The sequence below is a fragment of the Mastigoproctus giganteus genome, chromosome 9 (genome assembly GCF_048544385.1).
Source record: "Mastigoproctus giganteus isolate SK-2022 chromosome 9, ASM4854438v1, whole genome shotgun sequence".
Taxonomy (NCBI): Eukaryota; Metazoa; Arthropoda; class Arachnida; order Uropygi; family Thelyphonidae; genus Mastigoproctus; species Mastigoproctus giganteus.
In genome coordinates this window covers 121,552,156-121,578,860 of record NC_143583.1, presented here as the reverse complement: position 1 = coordinate 121,578,860, position 26,705 = coordinate 121,552,156, and the positions used below count along the sequence as shown (strand labels likewise).

The following is a 26,705-nucleotide window of genomic DNA, read 5'->3' as shown; positions in this document are numbered from 1 at the left end:
CTTGATTTTTTCGTTTGGTGTATATCTAAAATTAGCTTACCAGTGATTTGGAAGTCAAATCATAAAGCTTGGGTGAGAGCTTCATTTTTGAGGACTGGTTTGGTCACCACTTCATACCCGAAGTCGAACGTTATTGCAAGTCTAAACAGATTCTATTTAAAGTGATGCTTCTTATTGACAATGCACCCGGTCACCCTCATGCCACCCTAATTAATTTCGACCCAGGTGTGAAAGTTGTGTTTTTGCCTCCAAACACGACCAGCTTGCTTCAACCGATGGACCAGGAAGTCATCAAAACATTCAAGGCTTACTACACGAGGTGTTCGCTTGCACGTCTGAATGAAGCTATGACACAAAATAGTGAGATATTTGTTAAAGACTTTTGGAAACAATTCAATGTTTTAGATGCTGTAAGAATCATTGAAGAATCTTGGGATGAAATTCACAAAAAAACATTGAATGATATCTGGAAGTAACTTTGTCCATTTTTTTTCAAAATCGAGACGAAAACAACGCCAGAAACTGATCATGTCGCTCATGTGATAGAAGAAGTTGTTAATCTTGCCAGGCAATTAGATTTGGAAGTCAATGATGATGATGTCAATGAGCTGTTGGATTCACATAGTCAGGAGCTGACAATGAATGAGCTCATAGAGATGCGTGAGCAAAACATCACTGCAGTATCCAACACTTCAGACCCAGTTCCACCAGAAAAGCACATGACAATTGCAAGCTTGACAGAAGGTCTCAGCTCAATTTAAAAGGGCTTAAAAATTTTAGAAAACATAGACTCTAACAAAGAACGCATTATTGCTACAAAGCAAGGAATAAAAAAATTATTATCTTGCTACGAAGAAATTCTGTGTGAAAAAAAGGCGTTGTGTTGTCAGACCAATTTGTTAGATTTTATGAAGCCATCGACATCGAAATAACTTTTTTACGTAACCGATTTATTTTTTTAATACATATTTTTTATTAATATGTATAAATAACTGCAATTTTATTAAATATTTTTCTTCTAAACTAGTGTTTTTGTTAGTCCTTGTCCCAATTAAACAAAATTTATATGTATTTATATGCAAAGTTGTACTCTGACTTACACGAATTCGACTTAAGCGATTTTTGTTGGACCCCCCCTATCGCATAACTTCAGGGTATTACTGTAAACTGAAGCACCAATTACAAAATTATCCATGATCACCAATAAATGGTGTACACTGTATTAGCATTAAGATTTTTTTTAGCCCTATGACAAATAGAAGCACTATGAAGTTTAGGATTGTTAGGCAATTTTATTTATTAGAAAAATAAAAAAGTATATTTTTCACTTTTTGTTGTTTTGTAAAATGTCTCATATTAACTTTATTGTGATGTGGTCTGTTTTATTTTGTCAATCGTAATAATGCTAATCTGATTTCATTTTATCTTCAACCAGAATGGGAGATGTAGAAAGATTTGTTTTATTTATCAATGTAAGTTGTTTCTTGCAAATCTGTACAGATGAAATAAAAATTTTTTGGAACACTGAAATATTTGTGGATCTTTGGAAACTGCTAATAACATCTTTTGAACTATGCCATAAAAAATGCTCCCAGTATCTTATTTTTTTTCAACAAAAAATGTTTTCAGGCATCTACATTGAAAAAGGAAGATTTTAGATACTGATTTTTTAGATACTGTTTTATTACATTTCCTTTCATTCTATGCACCTTCAATCAAAGAAAAGGGTTAATTAAAGAACTTTAAGGCATAACTTTGATGCCTTTGACAAATGTCTTAAACAAATGACTGGGTAGTCAATTTGCACTTGGCAATGACTATCTCAGTGAAGGAAATTCTGTGAAAAAATGAAATGCAGTCTAAAGTTAGATATGTACAGAAGGGTGTTCAGAAGGTAAAGACCCAAATGCTCTATAAACTACAAAAATATCAGAGAAAGAAAATTTTATTCAAAATATGTAATCAAAAATTATTTAGATTACATATTTTACTATGCTTCTACATAATTGACAAGGACATTTAAGCATTTGTCATTCTTCGGGAACAATTTTTCTATCATCTGATCATAAAGTTTACTGCCTGATGTTTTATTCAATTTGTTATTTCGATTTCACTTCTTCACCATCAAACTATTACTAGCTGTGTGTTTCTTAAAGTACATGCTTTATGACACTTCAATTTATGCTCTTTCACATTAATACCCTTTTAAATAATAATAATAATAAAAAAAAAATATATATATATAAAAAAAATTTTAAAGCACAAGCATAAATGCAGCACTGGAAGTGGGTACTTAGACATCGCTAGTGTCGATGTCAGTTGCTTTCTCCTTGTCCACCCGTATGCACGTGTTGTGAGCTATGCCTTAAATTTTAATAATTACCTGTGATCATTAGTGGCTTATTATTTTTAATAAATTGTGCAACCATGTGTTCTACGCATAGTGGTGAATCTGTGCCTACACATGCTAAAAAAAGCCACAAATTTCTAACAATTGAAGTGAAATGGACATACTCGTCGTATGGAATCTGGTGAGCAGCATTCGGAGGTGTGCAAAGCCATAAATTTAGCACCTTCTACTGTTGTGACCATTATGAATAATGCAGAGAAGATCAAGCAGTCACATACAGGAATTGTTAATGTAAGCATTTCTAGAACAATTTATTCAAAAATTGAGACATGAGAAGTTATTAGAGCTGTGGTTATAGACAAGCTTGTTCAATGAGGATGTCACAGACATTCTCTCAGATATGCCAGACAAGCGGTACTTGCTACCTGGGAGTCTAAAACACTGATGGAACTGATATTCGGGTGACACTCAAGTCAAGTGGACCCAATTTCGGCGAAGTACGGACGGTCTGTGACAGCCAAATCCTCTGCTTGCATCTTCACGATGGTGGGACTGTTAATAATCCTGGGTATAACCTCCATGCACAAGTACATGGTGGGTGACCACCCAGTTGTGAACCAACATAAGCAGGGGTCGAGATGTGGCGCCCACACCACATGGAGGAACGCCGCCCCTCTATGTTACCAGGCAGTACAAGGTGGTAGATGACTCTCATCAACCGGTGAAATACCACCGCTTTGCTTATTGGAGGCTTGAAGTGGTGGAACCCATGTTTAGTCTCTAGGGCTATGTTCCGGTCAACCCTTCCCTATCTCTTCCATCATGCAGTATGATTGATGACTTTTGAGATTATGATGAATGTCGCGGCGAGATCCAATATTCCTTACATTTCGAGGGTACAGCTCTAAAACGGTGTTCACAGGCCGGCCACTAGTTAGTACACCAGACCGAACATATTGGTAACTCTCTAGGAGGTTTCCGGATCAGCTAGTGTATAATCTTGCTACCTCTACTCTGCCAGATAGTGACGGGAGGGAGTCCGAGTAGTATGTATGTGGAGAGCATTGTCGAGGCCACGTTATGTCTAGGATCTGGGTATATTCTTACCACATGTACGCCATATCCAAAAATTTCATTACTTGATACAGCATGTCCCACCCACTTTTTCTTACTATTGAATATACCAAGAATTGTCAAACTAATAGAGCAAGCTTATCTGCGAAAAGAACTAAACCACCCAAGCACTTCCTAATTCATTTCACAAATATACGTGGTCTCAATTCTAATCTCAACGATGTCCATTTCCACTTGCAGTCTGCCAAAATCCCATGTACTTTTTATGACAGAATCTCAGTTATCGGTTGATTCAACTATTGCTCATCTCAGATGCCCAAATTATTCGCTGTATGATTCCTTGCGCCTCAAAGGTGGTACTTGTGTATATGGACTTGTGCTATTGGAGCTCTTTGCAACTTGACTTTCTCCAGTCAAACTTTCCTAACAGTGAGGTAATTTTCCTTGGTGATTTTAATGTTCACAACTCCAGCTGGCTTCCGTTTTCTAGTCACACCGACCCAGCAGGTCGAGATGCTGAGGCTTTTGCAATTACTAATGACCTAGCACAGATTTTTCATTTACCTACAAAAATAGCAGCCAATCCTAATCATACAGCCAACACGCTTGTTCTTTTTCTCACAATCAACCCTTCTAAGTACATGGTCGAAGTGGGAAGTCCTTTGGGCACTTCAGATCACAACTTGGTGATTGTCTCTTCTCCAATGGAACCTTTATCTCATGGCTATTCCCAACCTCGTGATGTTTGGCATTACAAGAATGCAAAATCGGATGACCTGCGAGACTTCTTTTCTTCTTTTCCTTGGTCGGATTACTGTTTCAAAACTTCTGATGTCAATGTTTGCTCAGGTCGTATCAGTGAAATTATTCTTGCAGAAATGGAATCCTTTATCCCACACTCCACTTTAAAATCTCGTCCTTTATCTAAACCTTGGTTTTCCATTAAATGTGCTAAGGCTGTTCAAGAGAAGAATGTTGCATATCGTAATTGGCTTGTTTCAAATTCTTCAGTTTCATTTTCTGCCTACACCAAAGCTCGCAACAATTGTAAAGCAGTTACTAATCAGTCCAAACTAGAGTTTGAACAGGCTAAGAGTAGAAAACTTGCTTCTTGCCCTAATGGTAGCCGAGCATTCTGGTCTCTTGCCAAAGCTATTAGCCGCAACTTTTGCCCATCTCTGCTCCCACCGCTGTCCAAACCAGATGGTTCTGTTGTCACTTCAGCCAAGGATAAAGCTGACCTGCTAGCATCCCATTTTTCTTCCAACTCATGTATTAATGATCTTGGTAAAACACCTCCCACCATTCCCAACACGCTCCATTCAATGCCTCCAGTGGTCTTCCGTCAAAAGGATATCAGAAGGATTTTGACGAATCTTGATGCTAAGAAAGCTCCAGGTCCCGATGGTATTTCTCCACTTGTTCTCGAAACCTGTGCTCCTGAACTTACTGCTATTCTTTGTCGCCTTTTTTCACTATCTTATTCCAAAGGTGTTTTTCCTTCTGCTTGGAAATTTGCTCATATCCAGCCAGTTCCTAAAAAGGGTGACAAATCCCTTCCATCCAATTATTGTCCCATTGCAATTACTTCTACTCTTTCTAAAGTAATGGAGAAATCAATTAACCGCCAACTCTTAAACTACCTAGAAACCTTCCGTCTGATCAACGATCGCCAGTATGGATTCCGTCAGTGTCGATCCACTGGTGATATTCTGGCTTATGTTACCCATTTATGGACTAATTCAATGGAAAGGTTTGGTGAAACACAAGTAGTTGCTTTTGACATCTCAAAGGCTTTTGATCGTGTTTGGCATAAAGGTCTTCTAAACAAGCTTCCATTTTATGGTTTGCCAACTGTTTTTAGTAATTGGTTATCCAGTTTTCTCTCTGATCGATCACTGAGGGTGATGGTAGATGGCTCTCTGTCTTCTAACTTCTCCACTAATGCCGGTGTCCCCCAAGGCTCAGTTCTTTTCCCCACTCTTTTCCTCTTGTATATTAATGACCTTCTTCCATTGACTGGAAATCCTATCCATAGTTTTGCCGATGATAGCACATTGCATTCCACTTTCCATTTTGAGAAACCTTGTCCTGCTCAATCAGCTTCAACTTCTCGAAAATCTGCTACCAATTCCTTAAATGCCAATCTTCAGGTTATTCTCCAGTGGGGCAAAGACAACTTAGTTGATTTCAACCCTTCTAAAACTCAGTCTTGTCTTATATCTCACAAAAAGGATTCTTCTGCTCCTATGCTTATCTTTAGTGACACTCCGATTTCAAGGCAAAATGATATATCTCTTTTGGGGATTACCCTGATTTCTAATCTCTCTCTTGGCACAAGCACATTACAAATATTGCTTCCTCTGCATCTAAAAAACTTGGTTTTTTCTTTCGCTCTCGGCGTTTCTTTTTTTCCAAACAGCTGCTCACACTGTATAAATCACAAATCAACCCCGCCATGTAATATTGTTCCCACATCTGGGGGTGCCCCCAAAACCTCTCTCAGGCTTCTTGATTCCATTCAGAAGAGGGTAGTTAGGTTAATTAATGATTCATCGCTAACAGAATCTCTCCACTCGCTTTCTCATAGACGTACAGATACTTCCATGGGCATTGTTCTTCTGAATTGGCTTCTATAATTCCCGCTCTCTCTTTCAAAACAGTCCGAACACGTTCTGCCACCAGCCAACATCCATTTACCGTCCAACTTCAAACTCATAGAATAAACTTTTCATCTTCCTCATTTATTCATTCAACTGCCGCCGTTTTCTGGAACAACCTTCCTTCATACGTATTTCCTGAAAATTACAATCTACAGAAGTTCAAGTCTAATGTCAACAAATATCTTCTTTTGTCTTCTCAACCTCCAACCCAAGCACGGTACTAAGTACTATAGGTTCTAATACCTCTCGTGTTTGAGGTTCACATAAAAAAAAAAAAAAAAAATGAAATTAATAAGAATTGGGAGGGATTGAATCATTTTCGGCTAGCAGGAGCTGGTTTTCCGGGTCCAAAAACCAGACCAGAATTTAAAATGTAAAAATTACTGGTGAGGCGGCTAGTGCCGACACTGCAAGCTATAGGTAAGGATATTTATAGATAAGGATTTTTGTAAAAATACTAAATATAGAAATATTTTAGAAACAAATTTCAGAATGGTAAAATTGTGTTCAAGTTCACATATGATATGATTGAACTATTTGTTATTCATTGTAAAAGTGGTATTTAAGATTAAGAAACTTGTTACCACTATATTTAGATAAATAGTTATTTGAAGTTGAAAGCTATTATTGATCATATGTGTATGTGTGTGTGTGTGTAGAGATATGGAGAAAAATATTTTTGAGATCAAATATATTTGCATTTTCTTTTACAGGAGACTGTGTCATTTATTTATCACACTATTTTTAAACAGAATGTTAATTCACTGATGACAGAAACAACAAAGGAAGTAATCATATCCTTAGCCATAATTGAGTGCACCCTTGGACTTAGGGGAGGTCCCCCACAGACTCAGGCTGGAGATATGCAAATGTATCTCCAATTCACAAAGGGGGGAACAAAGGGTGACACGAGTAATTACAGACCTGTTAGATTAACTTCTGTTACAGGGAAAATAATGGCGTCGCTGGTTAAAGAAGCATTGCAGGATCATCTAGATAAGACTGCAGTAATAATTCAGACACAGCAGGTTTTGTTAAGGGAAAGTCTTGTTTGAACATTCTGATTGGATACTATGATGTGGTCACAAAGGAACTGAATGTAAAAAATAGTTTTGATATCATATACAGTCAGTCCTCATATAGCACGATAGTTGTGTTCCTAGAAACCCTCGTGCTATGCAAAATCGTGCAATATAAATAATAGGTCCTATGGGAAAAATAGGGTTAGGTGTCGACCACCCAAGATTGAACACAATAAATAACTATAATAAAATGTAAGTATTTTATTATGACTATTAAGTAATAAAATATTTCTAATGCTTTTGCCTTCTATCATAATCAAACTTGTTCTTTGTTTGATCTTCTGTCCCAACAGATGACAGCCATTCCATCTCTTCCAATTCTTTGTCTTGATCTAATGGATTTTGTTACACTTTGAGTTGTTCCAGCTATGAAAGTTGTTTTTATTTTCTCTGCATTCTTTCTAATTATCAGCATTGCCTCATTTAGGCCTGTAGCACGTGCAATATCACATATTCTTTCATTTCGCTCAAAGTGTTTCACAATTTCATATTTTTTTCTCTATTGACAGAGGTGAATTGGCCATACCAGGGAAACCCAGGTGGGCCAGAGGCCAGAAGACAATAGAGGTTGGTGTGATTTTGGCCATAAATGCTAGTATGAGGCCACTACAAATTTTCCTGGGTAAGAATTTTTGACCCAGTCTGCCTCTGTCTATCGATATTGCTTTTCTTTTTCTCTATGAATCTGTAGTGTTTTCACAAGGACACTTCCTTTTCACACCTTTTAAGTATTTTAATCATTTTTTTTAGGGAATAAAGCACAATTACAAAATGAGGAGGCATGCTTGATACACATAAACCAAGCTGTGCACGTGTAGCAACTGAATAAACAACACCGTAAAGGCAGAGACACACTATGAACACCTCACTAGCTCACATTTTACTAAAGCACATTTCTGGGGGTTACTACCATAAAACAATAAAAACAATTTCCAGTTGCGTTCCTGCTAGTGGAATCTGTTATAAACTGGTAGTAAACTCGATCTAATTGCATTTGTGATAATACCGATAGCTGGAATTGCATGGATTTTTACTTTATTATGGTGAAACGTGTTTCCCCCTTCACTGATATAAAAAACATAAATACATTTTCAGAATCTTCTCTTCATTCCTATCGTGTTGTGTTCATTCAGTTGGGATGATTCACGTTTGACTGCCATTTCTTGTTAATCCAAAGGCATAAGCGAATTCAGTTTGTGTTATATATGATATCATTCCCCAATTTATAAATTGTGTATGACTGAATTCATGTAGTGTAAACACGTGTTTACACTACATGAATGGTGTTTACACTATTTATGTTTACACTACATAAACTGACTGGACTTGGATTTCAGGAAAGCTTTTGATAATGTTGCACATAAAAGACTGCTGCCAAATTGGAATAGCATGGCATTATGGGCAAGTTGCTGCTATGGATAAAGGGCTGATGGAGTTGGAAAAGCAGAGTGGTAATCAATGGACTCTTCCTGGACTAATGTTATTAGTGGTGTCCCCCAGGGTTCGGTGTTGGGCCCATTACTGTTTTGTATATTTATCAATGATATTACTATATCAGGAAGGTATATCAGGCTTAATGTCAAAGTTTGCAGATGACACAAAGGTTGACAGGGTTGTTAAGGACAATAACAATGGTACACTGCTGCAACAGGATCTAGAAAAGTTGGGCAGATGGGCTGAGAGGTGGCAACTAAAGTTTAACATTGACAAATGCAAAGTACTGCATATGGGTACTCAAGCAGTAACCCAGAAAAGCGTATCAACTGTGTGGTACTACACTCAGGGTGGTAGAGAATGAAAAAAAAAAAGACCTGGGGGTAATTGTGCATTCAGATATGAAGTTTTCTGAGCAGTGCAGGCTGCCAGAGTAGGTCGTGGGGTCTTGTCAATGATACACAGGAATTTTGCTGGCAGAGATAAGGAGATGATTATCCCTTTGTACAAGGTAATGGTCAGGCCACACCTTGAGTATTGCATACAGGTCTGGAGGCCTCATTTTAGGAGGGATGTAGAGTTGCTAGAACAAGCACAGAGAAGGACAACAAGATTGGTGAGGGGAACGAAGTGGTGCTCTTGCCAAGAAAAGCTTAAGTTCTGCAGATTGCAGTGTCTGGAAACTAGGCACCTGCAAGGTGATCTGATTGAGGTGTATAAGGCCTTGAATGGCTTGAGCAAGCTCAATGTCTTTGGGATTCTTCCTCTTGCTTAGATTACATACCTGAGGGGGCATAAATTCATATTGAAAGAGAGTTGTAGAATAAATGTGCTGAAATTTCTCTTTAGCCAGAGGGTAGTTGATTGCTGGAACAAACTTCCATCTGTTATTTGATAGCTTAAATAAATTAAGAAAAAACTGGACAAACTTTTAGAGCAAATGGGAAGGGGTTTTTTTTTTTTTTTTTTGGCTGATGGTGTGTAATCTTGCTTTCTTGCATCATATGGCTCTACTGGTGCTAATCGCTTCCCAGCCTGTGTACATTAACTGGAGTACCCTTCAACCAGGCACTCATACAGAACAGTAAAAGTTTAATACTGAGAGAGAAAAATTTGTTAATTTTATACTGTTTTTTTTTGCAATATCAGAAAAGAGGATGTAGTTAAAAGATGGTGTCTGTCCCATCATGTATTCAGGTATATTTGAGTTGAAAGTCATATAGGATCGGCCAACAGTAGAAGCTACTAAACCAACAAAGAGTTTGTTTGAGGTTTAGGTCTAATGGATTCTTTAAAAACTGACGAGACTAGTGGCAGAGAAAACTGCATGCATGCACGGAATGATTTTCATGCATGGAATGATCATCAATTACAATACATAACCTTGGTATTTCTTTATGAATTTGGATATCCTTATTCCAAATTTGGCCTTGATTTTTACATAGCAAAATTTGCATAGTATCAATTGTTTGCCTAGAAATGAAAGAAAAGTAAATATGCAATAACACTATATCAGATTTATTAACAATATTCAACTTCTGTACAGAATACTGTATTAATCTTTGCCATAGAGAAAAAGCTAAATCAAATAGTAGAAACCCTCCTTGAGCTAATAAAAAAATCGTTACATATGTACATTTGAATGTCTTTGTCTTTTGTGATCAGTGTGATCATTTTGAACCAAGAACTAGACACGACTATCCACTATAGCTTCATCAAACCTTCCTTAGTACCTCTTTTCCACTGACCATTGCATGTTCTGGTGGAATCTCTCCACATGCTCTTCCCTAACATTGCTGAAAAGTCCTGGTGAGAGTGAAAGTAATATAACTCGATTGAATGAATCCCATTTTTCCAAATTTTAGGTCAGTTTGTCAACTAGTACTTTGTAATTTTCACTTTACTAAAAAAACCATTTACAAGATGAATTAACTACTAAGCAATTTGCTCGCCATCAGTCATTTTGTCTTCCTGTTCTTGTGAAGCCAACATCTACTGAATTTGTTAGCCAATAATAAGTATGTCACCGTTCACTTTTGTATCAGAAAATTCTGGAAACATGGATTGTACAGGGTGAGCAAAAAGCCCCTGCACACCTGTATTTGCACTGTTGGAAGTACAGTTCAGCCCTGATCATTAGTAGATAGGGAAAGCGTTATGGGGAGTAAGCAACTATTTCAGCAGTAAAAATAATATTTGACATGCAGGACTCCTGACTGGCACAAAATGTGGACAAAACTGCATGAGCAGCCACTTTCAGGTTAACAACAACATAAAACTAACATGAGAAACGTTGAATAAAATAATGATATTCCAGAGATGTCAATAACATCTGGATTAAAAATGGATCAGATGTTGCACAGAACTAGATATTCAACAGTTAGATATACAAAAATTTACATAGACAGTAGGCTCTCAATATCCACAATTAATTGATTCCATAAAAGATCAATGGATAAGGAGCAACAAGACATTTTATTATGAAAATTAAGGGTTTTGGTGATGGTGGAGGGAGGGGGGGATGGTACACGATCAGCTTAGGTGAGTGGCAAGGAACAAAATTACACTACCATCCTCTCTGAAACCACTTGGGTGCAACTATTAATTATCCATTAATTTGCAGATTGCTGGATGAAAGGACCCAAGTTTCCAGGAGAAGGTACCATGCAACCCTCATCTGCAACTGACTATCCCAGCCATGTTGTGAGGGGGAGGAAACCAGAAAAATGTTTTTCATTAATGACAGGATTCATATTCAGACCTCTTCCACCAGATATGAGAGGATGGGAAAAGGCCTTTTCCATCTATGTTTATGGAAGAGTTAGGTTGTTTAGAACTAGAGCTGAGGTAGGTAAAGCCACATGGTGCCTATATATATATATATATATATATATATATATATAATAATAGGTTGTAATGATAAAATGGAACGGCTAATAATAATATATAATAAATAATAGTGGATTGTGGAACCGGGAAACTGCTAGTAATAGCAGAAGTACCCAGCACCCATAATGAAATATAGATAAATACAGGTAGTTCTTGACTTTACGAGTTAATTCATTCCTAGCATGCGCTCGTAAAGCGAAAACTCGTAAAACAGAAATTTATTTCCCATAGACAATTGATTAAAAATATGGGGTTACGTTTCAACAATGAAATTAGTTAGCTAATTAATTTATGTTTAAACAATGATTGATTTATCGAAAGAAATTAAAGCATAGCCTGTAAAATCAAGCAAATTATAATAATAGAGAAATTATTTACAACTAACAAATGTTAAAGAATGTTTATTCTTCATCATCATCGAATAAATGCATACTCGTTGATCACTCAGTATTGGCTCGGCACTCGTTTTGTTGCACAAGGAGTTGTCGTCTTCAGAAATGTTTCAATAGGTGTTTGTTTCCAAGATAATCTTTTCTTTATAAATTTCAATAGCATGCATAAGCATTTTTTAACAGCACACACAAATTGCAACTAACACGATTTGCGTGGAGTAACAAGTTTACGAAGCTTGAAAAAAAAGGAATGAAGAGCAGATTCTGAAATTTTATTTATGTTTTTTATACGATCGAAGATTTCAATAAAGGGGAAACACATTTCACCATAATAACGTAAAAAAATACACAATTCCAGCTATCGGTATTTTTGAAAATGCAAGAAGATCGAGTTTACTACCCATTTATAATTGCTTGCAGTAACAGAAAAGTCCAACCGGAAAGTTTATGGTCGTGACCTCCAGAAATGTTCTTTAGAAAAATACCACAAAGGCGTTTAAAATTGATTCTTATAATGGAACATATGATAATGATGAAAGTGTAGTGCATTTTAATGATTTGAATTGGTAACTAATACAATTTACAAACCACGCTCAGAACCTTTTATATGGCCTTAAGGTCACGCTCATGACCTTAAAAATGATATTTTAGAGAGATAAATAGCTTAGTCATACAGCAAAAATTTCAACTTCCAAGATCTTGAAACAAATTACCAAAAAACAATGTGTTATTGGGTTCACATTACGATATTTTAACGATACAATGGTGTCTCTGGAAATGATTAACATTGTAAAGCAGATACGCTGTATTGTATAGCTATGCAAGTAGGTTTGGAATGTGGTATTTATGAATGTTTAACATTCATTTTTTGCAATTAATATTAATATTTTCGATTTTGTTGATACTTGGGGAAAAAATCTCGTAAACCCGGGAACTCGTAAAGCGAGAACTGCCTATAGATCAAATAAGTGTATGAGCAGAAGTGCTGACCAGTCAGGCCTGGTCAGCACGTCTGATGTTATGTTGTTATTTGGTTTTTAGGAGCATTAGCAATTAAGGTCATATTGCTCCGGGAATATGTGGTGGTCATTCCCTGACATTTCCGCATCCTCCGTATTTGGTGGTGACGGAAAGCTTTTGACACTGTTACGCATGGAAGACTACTGTACAAATTGGAGCAGAATGGTATTAAGGGTAAGTTGCTACAATGGATAAAAGGATGGTTAAGTGGGAGAAGACAGAGGGTGGTAATCAATGGGTGCTGCTCTTCGTGGACTAATGTTATTAGTGGAGTCCCACAGGGTTCGGTGTTGGGTCCACTATTGTTTTGTGTATTTATCAATGATATTGATGAAGGTATATCAGGCTTAATGTCGAAGTTTGCAGATGACACAAAGGTTGGCAGGGTTGTTAATGACAGTAATGGCAGTGTGCTACTGCAACAGGATCTAGATAATTTGGGCAGATGGGCTAAGAAGTGGCAACTGAAGTTCAACCTTGACAAATGCAAAGTACTGCATATGGGTAGAAGTAACCCCAGAGAAACGTACCAACTGTGTGGTACTACACTTAAGGTGGTAGAAAATGAAAAAGACCTGGGAGTAATTGTGCAGTCAGATATGAAGTTTTCTGAGCAATGTAGACAGGCTGCTAGGGCAGGTCATGGGGTTTTGTCAATGATATATAGGAATTTTGCTAGCAGGGAAAAGGAGGTGATTGTCCCTCTGTATAAGGCAATGGTCAGGCCACGCCTTGAGTACTGCGTACAGGTCTGGAGGCCTCATTTTAGGAAGGATGTAGATTTGCTTGAGCGTGTACAGAGAAGAGCAACACGATTTGAGGGGAATGAAGGGATTCTCTTACCAAGAGAGGCTTAAGTTCTGCAAATTGCAGTGGCTGGAGACTAGGCACCTGCGCGGTGATCTGATTGAGGTCTATAAGGCCTTGAATGGGTTGAGCATGCTGAATTCTGATGGGATCCTTCCACTAGTTCAGATTACGAACCTACGGGGACATAAGTTCAAATTAAGAAAGGACAGATGTAGAATAGATGTGCGGAAATTTGCCTTTAGCCAGCGGGTGGTTAATTGCTGGAACAAACTTCCATCTGTCGTTGTGGAAGTTGATAGGTTAAATAAATTTAAGGAGGAACTGGACAGGCATTTGGAGGGAATGGTGTGATTTTTTTTTTTTTTTTTTTTTGGCTGATGCTGCATAAGCTCCTACACTTGCTTTCTTGCATCATGTGCCACTACTACTACTACTACGGGCTCAAACCCCGGTCTAATCAAGAAGCGTGTGATCAGCACTTCTGAGATCCCATTACTGAGATCGTACAAAACACCAAAGATATCTTGTTCTTTATACAATTTAAAATGTTTTTTAAACGATACTACAGCAGCATCAACAATTAATGAAAAGAGATTGATTTGGTAAATTTCTTCTGGGTTCAATATGGGATCATATCTACCTTCATAATCAAAAAATCTTCTTTTTCGAAAAACATGCCGCTCCTTTTTCCCTACACTTTGGAAAGAAATTAATTAACTCTTCCAAATGCCTTGTTACTATATCTATATGCATTGTCGAACTCTGCAACAATTTACTAACAAAATTAACTTTTGTGAATAATTCATACCAAATTACAAGACTTATTTAAAATAAATTCAAATTCGTGCATATTTTTCTCAATGCTCCTGATCATCGTCATAAGCTTTTTCTTGAATTTCATTCAATGCTGAAAGCTTTAATGTATTCATATGACACTCCCATCTAGTGTCTGAAAAAGGATTTGGTGTATACTGCGTTACTGTTTTTTCAATAGATCCCAACAAGATATTGATGATGAAAATAAAGTAAATATTCATTGTATTGAAAAATTTTACAAGTTCGGAAGATTTGGCAATATCACCCAAAACAAGGTTTATATCGTGACATGCACAAGGAGTATAAATCGCTTTAGGGTTTTCCTTCAAAAACCGCACCTAAACTCCTTTATTGATATTTTTCATGTTTGGCCCATTTTCGTATCCTTGTCCTCAACAACTTTCAATTGGTATGCATAATTCTTTTACTATATAATATCAGTGTAAATACACCATAGTTAACCCATATATTTGAGCTACGATTGTAGCGTAGAAGGCATCGTTTTAAATGTATCTCATAATGTGGTTGCCTTCACAACAAGATAGCTACTATTGAATTACTTCAAATAAATAACGCTTCACTAGAGAAGCGTTATTTATTTGAAGTAATTCAATAGTAGCTATCTTGTTGTGAAGGCAACCACATTATGAGATACATTTAAAACGATGCCTTCTACGCTACAATCGTAGCTCAAATATATGGGTTAACTATGGTGTATTTACACTGATATTATATAGTTAATTATCAAAACCCATAAGGATTATGCCTAGTGCATTTAATTTTCCAAATACATTACCACCACACCCTTCTGGCATCTCTCATAATGTGGATATAACTTCGCAACTGAGATGGCTTGTTGTATTACCTGGGTACCTGCCCGCCCACTGATGACGAAGCCAAAAAGCTTCGAAACGATCGTCTGGGTGGTGGTACTGCTGAAAATAAATAACAGTAGTCTTCTCCACTAGAGAAGCGTTATTTATTTGAAGTAATTCAATAGTAGCTATCTTGTTGTGAAGGCAACCACATTATGAGATACATTTAAAACGATACCTTCTACGCTACAATCGTAGCTCAAATATATGGGTTAACTATGGTGTATTTACACTGATATTATATAGTTAATTATCAAAACCCATAAGGATTATGCCTAGTGCATTTAATTTTCCAAATACATTACCACCACACCCTTCTGGCATCTCTCATAATGTGGATATAACTTCGCAACTGAGATGGCTTGTTGTATTACCTGGGTACCTGCCCGCCCACTGATGACGAAGCCAAAAAGCTTCGAAACGATCGTCTGGGTGGTGGTACTGCTGAAAATAAATAACAGTAGTCTTCTCTACTAGAGAAGCGTTATTTATTTGAAGTAATTCAATAGTAGCTATCTTGTTGTGAAGGCAACCACATTATGAGATACATTTAAAACGATGCCTTCTACGCTACAATCGTAGCTCAAATATATGGGTTAACTATGGTGTATTTACACTGATATTATATAGTTAATTATCAAAACCCATAAGGATTATGCCTAGTGCATTTAATTTTCCAAATAATTCTTTTAATAATGCCTTCAATCTGTGAAATAAACCCTTTCCAGTTGTATCATTAACAGTTAAAAATGTGACAAAATTTTCACGAATCTCAACTTTAGCATCTTTGATATACACAAACCTGAATACAACCGATAACTGTTCTTGTTGACTTGCGTCTGGAGTACAGTCAAGTAAAACAGAATAGTATTTAGATGAGTTTATCATGTCTACAATACGTAGTTTGCTTTATTTTTGAACCAATTAGCTCAATTAATTCATCTTGTATTCTATGGGAAAAATGTGTAATTTTTTTTGCAACCAGTGCCTTGTCTTTCTAAGTAATTATTTATGTGGTTTTTTAAAACTGGATCAAATTTGGAAATCAGTTCCATAAGGCCAAGAAAATGTCCATTACTGGGGTTGAAAAGTTTATCACTTGTTCCTCTTAATGCTAAATTGTGCTTTGCCAAGTAGATAATTCTTCCAATAATCCTGGCAAATACTTGACGTAATTCTTTCATCTCATCTTTTATAAGTTCTTCACTTCTTGCATCTAGTGATGTTCCCTTAATTAAATTTAGTTCCCTTTTGATTAAACTATTCATACATTTGCAATGAACTGGTGACTGTTCATGTTCTGGAATTCTTGGATTTAGGTGAGACCAATCATTAAACCTTTTGCTACAAAAAGCGATTTCTGAATAGGAAAAGTGTTTACAGGCAAAACACCATATTGTTGAATTTCACCATTTGGTAACTGCTTTGTATAATAGTACTTGGAAAAGCATCTTCCATTGCTATGTTGTGGAAAATTATCAGATTTTATTTCAACTGGTCCTTTTTTAATTATTAATGTTCTCATTTGGTCGGATATTATATATTTTGGCCAAACTGCTGGATCTTCAATAGCAAAATTTTCATCGACACCAACACCGGAATGGGCTTCAGAAGCTTCATTTTTGCCTTGTGCTTCATTGTGTTCTTTTATTCCTTGATCTCCTATTTCTTCTTCTTCTGTGTGTTCTTTTAGTTCTTGACCTCCTATTTCTTTTCTCTAGCATGTTCTTTTATTTCTTGACCTCCTATTTTTTTTTCTCTAGCGTGTTCTTTTATGTATTGACATACTATTTCTTTTTCTCTAGTGTGTTCATTTATTTCTTGATCTCGTATTTCTTTTTCACTAGTAACTTCTATCATTGGTGTCACTGACATATTCTTGACACTGAGCTTTTAGTCACTGCTTGGCGTTTCCAAATTTGATACAGTAACAAATTTCAATATTGCATTTTGCAATTTTGATGCTACTTCTTGTTTCTTTGCCATTTTCTTTTTTTCAGATCCACTAGGATATTTACGATTCTGGACTCTATCTCTCTTGCCCATTTTACTGTAAATGCAAAAAACTTTTCTTCATATAACATATGCAATAATATTATTAAATCTTATGCAAATGCATTTTCGATCGTCACACTCGTGATATAGCCGTTCGCTGATTAAATAATTTATTAAACATAAACATAAAATAACACTTTAACTTACCAAATTATGACAATCAATATATGGAATATATTGATTGTCAAGGTGGAACAAGGCAACTGTCATAAGAGGAGCCACACTGATACAAGAGAAAATTTAAATGAGCACTATGAATAAATAATGAAAGACAGGTATTTTGTAAACCAAGCACAAAAACTTAAGCCACTTTGGAGGAGTCGCTTAAGGCACAAAATATTCTTCAAAAGACACCACAGCTGAGCTGACGCATTACACATATAGACTAATCAGGGCATTGGTCACGTGTCAATAAGATTCAATCTTATTGAATCTTATTGACTATGTGGTAATTGCATCAATTAGCAATTACCACATAGCTGACACATCGACCAATCAGAGACAACCACATCAAACGAGAACAATTCTTCCATTTCTTGTTGATTTTGTGCAAACTGTATAATTTGTAATAATTACTTCATTTTGTATTATGTACTGTGCAAGCGCGGGGCCCCCAGGGTGATTGCCCCAGTCGCTCATACCTCAGGCCGGCTCGGAATACCAGCAGTTGTTCGTGAAAGGGTGGGGGGGGGGAATTAGTGGACTTTGAGTTTGTTTCTAATAGTTACTGATTTAATATGTCCTGAAGTCTGCATAATTTGGCATTAAGGGGATGTCCTGGGATTTCAGGTATGTAAAGGACTACATGGGTCATATTTGGTTACAACTGTTTGGATGAACCTGTGCAAGCTCTGGCGTTAATGTAGGCAGTACAAGCTCTGGCATTAATGTGGGCAGCTGAGAGCTTGATGGGCCCTCAATTTAAATCCTTTGAGGGCATCCACCCACCCTGTCCTTCAAGCTCTCATATAGGTCCATAACAACGCTGAGTTGGCCCCTGATTTCCTCACGCTCCTTACATCGCATACACACACAAAGACATTCCCCTTGTCAACATCATGTCCCGTTCCTGATGCACCACAAACATCAAAAAAGCAGTAAATTTCAAAAGGCTGTGATTCAGCGGACAACCACCTCAATCAGTTCTCCCCTGAGACACAGCACTCCCATGAGCTTGAGCCTTTTGCTTTTCTGCTCTGGTCTGAGTCATGATTTTGATTCAATTTCATACAAAAATGTAATCCTAAACTTATTAATTGATAATACTATACTATACTAAGCTAACAGATTTCTAATACAGTGCTATGTGTTTAACTATCTAGTTCGGGATGTACGTTGTATTATATAACATGGTGGCAAGTTACGAACGGTAAATCTACGGAGACTAACTTTCAAAATCGCTTTCTAAATTCAAAATAAACCATGAAGCTTGACTAGGTCTATAATCTACTTATAATTTAATAAAACAATTAAGTCAATAAAATGGCTAAATATAATTAACAACTTAGTGTTTGACGGAGCTGCCAAATCTTGTCCAGCACGTGGATTGGATACCCTTACTGATACTAAGTAATAACCTACAAAATCTCTATCTAGGTTCAAATTAAACTAAGTATCATTACTATGAATATAAAGCTACTTCTAGAAAATAAATTAATATCCTAATTTAAGTCAATAAAATAGCAAAATTTAAGATCATTAAGATTAAGATCACTACACTGCTACTTTTTAGAGGTCATTACTTCTATGCATACTTCTTTATGAAAAAGCTTGTCAAAATAACGTGTTCTATGGTCTGTTTGATTATTAGTCTATGCCAGTATATTAATAACCAAAAAAATAAAAAATAATAAAAATAATGTTAAAAATTATAACGATACAAAAGGGGTGCATGCTGAAATATGCAAAATTTATTTATTTTATTTCTTTAATTATTAATTATGATTTTTCATGGAACACTTGTTCACAGCTCACAAAATTCTAGTGTTGCACAGAATACAGTTCGGGAAATGCTGCTCTAGTCTATGACAGACACCAAATGCAGACCTGCCTACAGGATAGATAGTAATTTTGGCATGGCTACTTCGGTCAGTTTTTATTCTACAGTTACTTGCTTTGCAGCATGGAAAACCTGAAATTTTCATTGGGGGAGGGGGAATCTGACAACCCTGCAAATTAACTTGATTATGGTGAAAAAAAGAAAAGGCAAACTTAAGCTTTTCCTATGTGGTGGACAGATGAGAGAGAGAGAGAACTTTGCCAGTACAGGTGACCCCCGCTTAACGCTGATAATTCGTTCGGGAAAAACAGAGCGCTAAGTGAATCCGCGCTAACCGAACTCCGCATTCCCATAAAGTAACATATGTATTTGTAAGTTGCGGTCAGTGCCATAGGATATTTCCTAATCAATAATAAACGGTAGTGAAAAGATGCACAAATGTCGGTCAAAATATTTAATATTCAAATATTTGTACATATAAAATATTCTGCATTACATACGTATATAATTATGTGGTAACTACTTACGTATCAAAAGTAAACTTAAAATTCCAATTAAAATCATGAATTTAATTGATGAATTTATTCATGAAAAATGTGTCGATTTTGGGTTGAACTTTGGCCCTCTTCTAAATAAACTAAAAGGGGTATTAATTTTATATCCCCCGTAGCGTTACCACCCAACAATAAAGTCACCCGAACCTTTGCCGCTTTGAAAGCTGCCGTGTTTTTTTCTTCTTTCAATATGAAACTTCTTTTACGTATTCGTTTCCACAAAAGTCCTGCTTCATCTATGTTATAAACTTGTTGAGAGGTATAACACACAATACCCCTCTTCAATAATTTTAACAAGTTCTTTTTTGAAAGTTTTGGCTCCTTGATCTGCACTTGCAGCTTCTCCCTAGATTTTAAATCTATTCAACCAGCCGTTACCAGTTTTAAATGGTTCCACATTTTTTTTTTTTTTTTTTTTTTTTTATTTAGGTGAGTTTTCTTCAGATCATCATATTGGCTAATCTCTCTCTCTCTCTCTCTCTCTCTCTCTCTCTTTTATAATATTTAACTTAACTGAATTCTGCATTGGATATTATCTTTAATAAAATTAGTTAACATCTTTCCATTTCAATCCTAATAACCGGGCCTAGCCCTAGTTGCTTGCAGTGGAACAGCTATCTTTCCCGCTGCTAAAATTAATTCTTTATTTTTTTTATAATTGTTCTTACAGTTAAACTTGCAAGTCCTAAATTATGGCACACATCCGCTTGTTGTTGATGGGAATCGATTCGCTTCAAAACGTCTAATTTAATTTTCAAATTCAGTCTTTTTCTTACATTTATAGTCTTCGTACTGCGGCCAGACGTTGCTTTTTCATTCTTATCGGCCATTATTAACTCTTCGAAAATGTAACTGCGTTGGTTGCATTAATTAAGATACAATGTTCAAGTAAACTGTCCATTACGCATGATGTCTAATACTGTACTGAGTGATGACTAGACTTCAGATAAATGCATATAATGCAAATATTACAAGCAATATACTTGATCACTTTTTAAAATGTTGATCTCGGAATATGTAACAAGTCACTGTACTGCAATTAAATTAGCATGCAAGAAAATTTCACTGAGTGCGGGAAAATTTCTCAAGTCAGCATTGGAAACGTTTTAATGCTGTTTTGCTATTCATTTTAAAGCTATCGGCTCCATCAAATGAAACGATTTCATTAAATATGCCAAAAATGCAATCTGTAAAAGAGCGTCATAGTGATCTGTGACAGCGTTCTGTGTAGTCAGATACGGGTTATAATATAAGAACAGCGTTATAGCGAATCAGCGTAAAGCGAACCACGTTATAACGGGGGTCTGCTGTACTGCCAGAGGGTTTACTGCATAAAGTAATTTATGCTGATTTCACTGCATAAAGTAATGATGAAGCCATTATCTGAATAAAAATATAGATTTAGAAACTACTCAACAGAAACAATGGGTGCAGACCAGTTATAAAGGATACAGAGGAGAGATTCGTGTTCTTTAAGTAGCTAATTCAAAGTTTTAAGGGGCCAATTCCAATTTTGTAATTGGCAAATTCTTGCCGGACTGAAGTATTCAATGCTTTTAAAAGGATTGAATACACTAAACATTTGGAGAGGGGGATTCTTTTCTCTTTCAGGGCAACACATAAGTAAGAACACAGATCTGACCTATTCAGTTTGTTTGTTTGTTCTTTGGTTTTTAGGAGCATTAGCAACTAAGGCCATATTGCTCCGGGGATATGCGGTGGTCATTCCCTGACTTTTCCGCATCCTCTGTATTTGGTGGTCACGGGCTCAAATCCCGGTCTAATCAAGAAGCATGTGCTATGCACTGCTGCTCCTGCCCACCTGGCTACTGAGGCACCAACCTGTTCAGTGCCAAGTTTCTTTATTTTGATCTCTGATGGCAGCAGTAGGATTTTTCAAATACAGTAAACCTTTGCTAATCCAGATTAATTAGGAGAGAAGTCATCCGGATTAAGTGATAATCTGGACTAGTGAAGCAAAAGATAGCCCTAAAAGACAAAAAAACTTAGAACACAAATAAATGGACAATTTAATGATATAGGTAGTGCTGATGAAAATTAAAAAAAATATCACTGTAGAACCTTTATTTTAAAAACTATAAAAAGACAATACATTTATTCACTGATAGAAGACTCAGAAGTTGTACTTGTTTTTGAACATAATACAGGCTTAAATAAAAACTGTCCAGTTTTGTCTCAACACCATTTTCAAGTTGTTCCAATTCTTCAGTATATTATTATTAGCGACATGGTGCAAGGAAGCCTGAGGCTTATGCTGCACCAGCCAAAAAAAAAAAAAAAATTTTTTTTCAGAGAGAAAGAGCCAGAAGTAAAAGGGAATCACCAAGAAAGAAAAGGATGATGATATCCAGCTCAGGACCCTGGGTGTGCCAAGCCCATATATATATATATATATCTGATTTACTCCAATATAATTGAAATCACCAAGGGAAAATTATTTTATCACCTCTTTCACAATCAGCACCTGGTCCAAAATTAATCATTAAGGAAAATGCATATATGTAAATTTTTCTGAGACTTGCTATTAGAGTAAGAATTCCTCTCCTTCAGAAGTAAGTAAGAATTCCTCTCCTTAAAAACCAAGCATAATCAGCATGGCGCTGAATGGGTTAATGAAGAAAGTAAAACTGCAGTCTTTGTTTTACTTTTTTTTTTTTTTTTTTAACTGCAGTTTTGTAGTAAAACAAAAAGAAATATTTGCTTTTTGTTTAACTGGTTAGTGAACCTAAGACCAAATCATGCAAAGCTGGAATTCTTATAGAAATTTAAAGAAAGACTGGATAATACAAACTGGATAAAACTTTGATGTGACAGATAACAAGGAATGAAGGGAGTGCCAACAGGATACAACTGGCAGTATTTAAAACTAACAGCAATACTACATGAACTTTGATTTCATGAATCATTTTGCCAGTGCTAAAATTAATATTACATATACAATGAATCATTTAGAAATCATTGTACATTATGTACATCATAAAAATTATTATAATGAAAAAAATTATATGAAATACATTTACTGAAACATACAAAATGGCTGAACTGGGAATTGATATGGAACAGGCAAGTGGGAGGATGAGGACAAGGGGAAAGAGAAACCCTGAATATGTTGAATTGGTTACTATTAACTGAACTCAATCTTACTTTCTATTTTTTAGCTTTGAGCTTAAACAAGCCATAAAACTTAAAATTAAAGTCCACAGGCATAACCGATCAATAATTAATGTGCTGCACTTCAACAGTTAATGTGTTTTGCATATTTATAAGGAGCTGACTCATTCTTGGTTACTAAAGAGGTAATTATCATCCAATAACAATAGAGCTAAATGCTAATAAAATGTAACATACCTACTTGTTTTCAAGTAGTCTTCTTTATGGGGAAGACATTCAGCTATTGTACGGCCATCTGCATCATATACTATTCTTACACCCCCAGCAACATCTTCAAATACCCTACCCAAATTGATGCCCTCTATAGTAATATTTGTACCTCCTTCCCATGGACCTGACTCAGGATAGAACTGTAAAAAACAAAAGTCTAAAAATAAACCATATTACCATAATAATGAAAAATATAAAAAAACAAGCCAAGCCTATGATTTTTATTCATAAAACTATTAGTATAAAACTGAAATAAACTGATATACATTTTGTTGAAACATACCAAACAACTGTGAATAATGAACTTTTTTCTTTCTTTCTTTCTTTCTTTTTTTTTTTTTTTTATGAAAACCCCAATCAAGAAAGGTATTAGAACCTACAGTACTTAGTACCATGCATAGGTTGAAGGCTGAGAAGACAGAAGGTACCTGATGACATCAGACTGGAAATTTCCATGGATTACAATTTTTTGAAAATACATGTGAAGGAAGTTTGTTCTGTGAGTATGGAGTTGGACAGTGAATGGGTGCTGACTGTTTACAGCATGCACTCTGTGTAGTTACACATTCAGACTCCAAGTTACCTAATTGACTTTAAATAGAGCTCAAGGTTTAGTTCTGTTTTTAGAAAGTTCTTCAATACCTATACCAGTTTTTATTCTGTTTTCCAAGGGTTAGAGTGTATTGCAATCACATAGGTTTAAGACTATCTCACCAGAGGTCAGAGCATTTAAATGACATTATGCTTAAACTCTACCTACTCTCGTTCCCAATGGTCAATTCTCTAGTCAGTACTGTACTATTAGGTTTATGAGTATTCAAAGCCTCTAGAAATTTCTCTAAGTAGAATTCCATGAAGTGGTACAATTTAGTCTCATGGTAAATTTACAGAACTCCTCCTAGTAAGCACATGCTTTGATTTAATTTATTTATAAATGTTATATTGAAGTTATAAATGTATAACTTCAATTAAACTTTGTACTTTTTTATCAGAAGGAATAATCTATTTACATAAAGTTGTATAGGTACGTTTGTGCTTATACAACAAAATATCTCTAAAATGTCACAAAATGTGGACATTTTAGAGATATGGTTTCATCAGACATAAGGGATAGAGAAGGTGAGGGGTGTAAGGAGTTATGCACTTAGTTAAGAAGTATACAAAATCTAAGGTAGTACACTCAGTTGACCTGAATGACCAGTACCATACTGATTCAGTTTGATGTAACACAAGCACTGGGAAAACAAAAATTATAATAGCGGTGTGTTATAGGCCTAATGACTGAATATACAGACAAACAGAATGGGCCAGGAAATCACAATGTCTTATAATGAGGGATTTTAATCCAGATCTGAACTAGAAAGTTAAAATTACAGAGCAAACAAGGGAAAGCAATACTCTTTATCCGATTAACAGTACCAACTCTTCATCCATTAAGAATATGCAGATAAAAGAAACCACTAGGTGACTGCAATCGATCACAATCACAAGATGTAACTATTGTCAAGGGTTTTGATTTGTTATTAGTGACTACAATGGTCTCAGACAGTTTATAAATTCTATTCAGTGGGGCTAACTAATATTATCAAAATTGAATTATAAATGGCCAGCATTCAGGAAAATAATTGTAAAAGCTACTAGGATTTTTGATGTGAAAATATCTATGGCGGCACTAGAGTAAAATCAATTGTTAATGAAATTTTATTGTAATGGAAATGCTGCAATTGATTGGTAACGAAGAAAGCTGGCCGTTTAGATTTCAAATTATGCAAATTACGTCACTTCCTAAAGTCTGGTAACTCAATCACCAACGTTGATTCAGTAGAGTAAGCGGCGGGTAGTAATATTATACAAGAATAAAAGCTTTAAACCACCGAATAAGCTTCTCGTGTTGAAAAGTAACAAGTTCAAAAACATGGAGAACGAAAAAAATGCAGACTTTAATAAAATCTGCAGATTTTATTAAAGAATATTCTTTCACCAAGACCATTTCATTGATTAAAATTTAAATGGCTTTGTTTCAAGAATGCAACAATAAAACAATAACTTCTTGCAGTAGTTTTTGGTTATGACATCATACTAGTCTGCAAATGGATATCGCTAAATACTGAATTGTAAAAACACCTATAAAAGTATTTCGAAGATGGCTAAAACTCCAGTTGAAGAAAATCGAGAGAGGTATGCAAGAATAAAAGCTTCAAAGCCACCGAAGAAGCTTCCCATGTCGACAAGAGAAAGAGTTCAAAAACATAGAGAATGAAAAAAATGCAGAGTTTAACAAAATCTGCTTCTCAAGATTTTGATCAATATCAATCTTTTACATCGACTTCTCATCAAGAAGCTGGACCGTTGACATCATGAAATTATATTCAAGAACTTCCTGAAGATTTTGATCCAGAAGATTTAGTTCAAATGAATACCTGAGGTTTTTTAATTGATTTCTAAACCAGCTAGACAGAGTATACTGCAACAATCAGCTTCGACTTGCGGGTGAAGGGACCTGTTAGAACAAAGGCTTGTAGGTTTGATATGGCTAGAGAAATCGATTTAGAAGCTGTACCAATTGCAAGAAGTACAAGTGTTTCATTGAATAATAACAGAATGATCTCGGCTAAACAAAATCATTTTCCACTAATACCGGCTTGTGCTATTAACCATCCATAAATATCAGGAAGGTACTTTTGATTCCGTTGTTTATGAATACGAGAAATGTCATGAACAACTAGTTTATGTTGCACTATCTCAAGTTACCGATATCAATGATTTTTGCATTATTGCTGCAATGGAGAAAAAAATTTTATCATGGACTGAGAAAAGCTACAGGCTACATCCACTTTTGCATTTCAAGCTGAAATGACCAAGTTGTCGAGTAATCCTCTACTTACTATGCAAGATACTTTATACAAGTTCAGTAAACGACAAGATCCTTTCATTCTAATGTTAAATCGTCAAAGTTTACGTGCTCACAGCGACAATCTCACTGATGCACTCGCACAACAATCCGATTCACTTCTACTTTCTGAAACGTGGCTAAATAACAAAGAAGAAGTAAGCATAGGTAACTTCGATTGTGTTGTTCAATTCAAGTGAGAAGATCAACAAGCTGGTGGTGTACCATTTATCTTAATAGAGAAAATTGTACTCTTGGTGTTACTTCTCATATGGAAATTATTTATAGATAAACTGTTAGCAAATCTGTGTGTGTTAGATCTGTTGAAGATGTCTGATCAAACATCTCCAACAGATCTAACACTTACTGAATGCCTTCTTCCTGATGGTCAAATGATATT

General features: G+C 35.8%; 1 protein-coding gene across 2 annotated transcripts in view; it reads right to left on the bottom strand.

The window, feature by feature from the left end:
• The window catches only part of LOC150080687 (plexin-A2-like), a 1,379,917-nt gene that overhangs the window by 522,102 nt on the left and 831,110 nt on the right, over positions 1–26,705 (bottom strand). For both annotated transcript variants that reach the window (XM_090381876.1, XM_090381877.1), the window contains one exon: positions 23,383–23,555. In XM_090381876.1, coding sequence (XP_090238002.1) covers positions 23,383–23,555 — 173 coding nt within the window. The remainder of the gene's footprint in view (positions 1–23,382; positions 23,556–26,705) is intronic.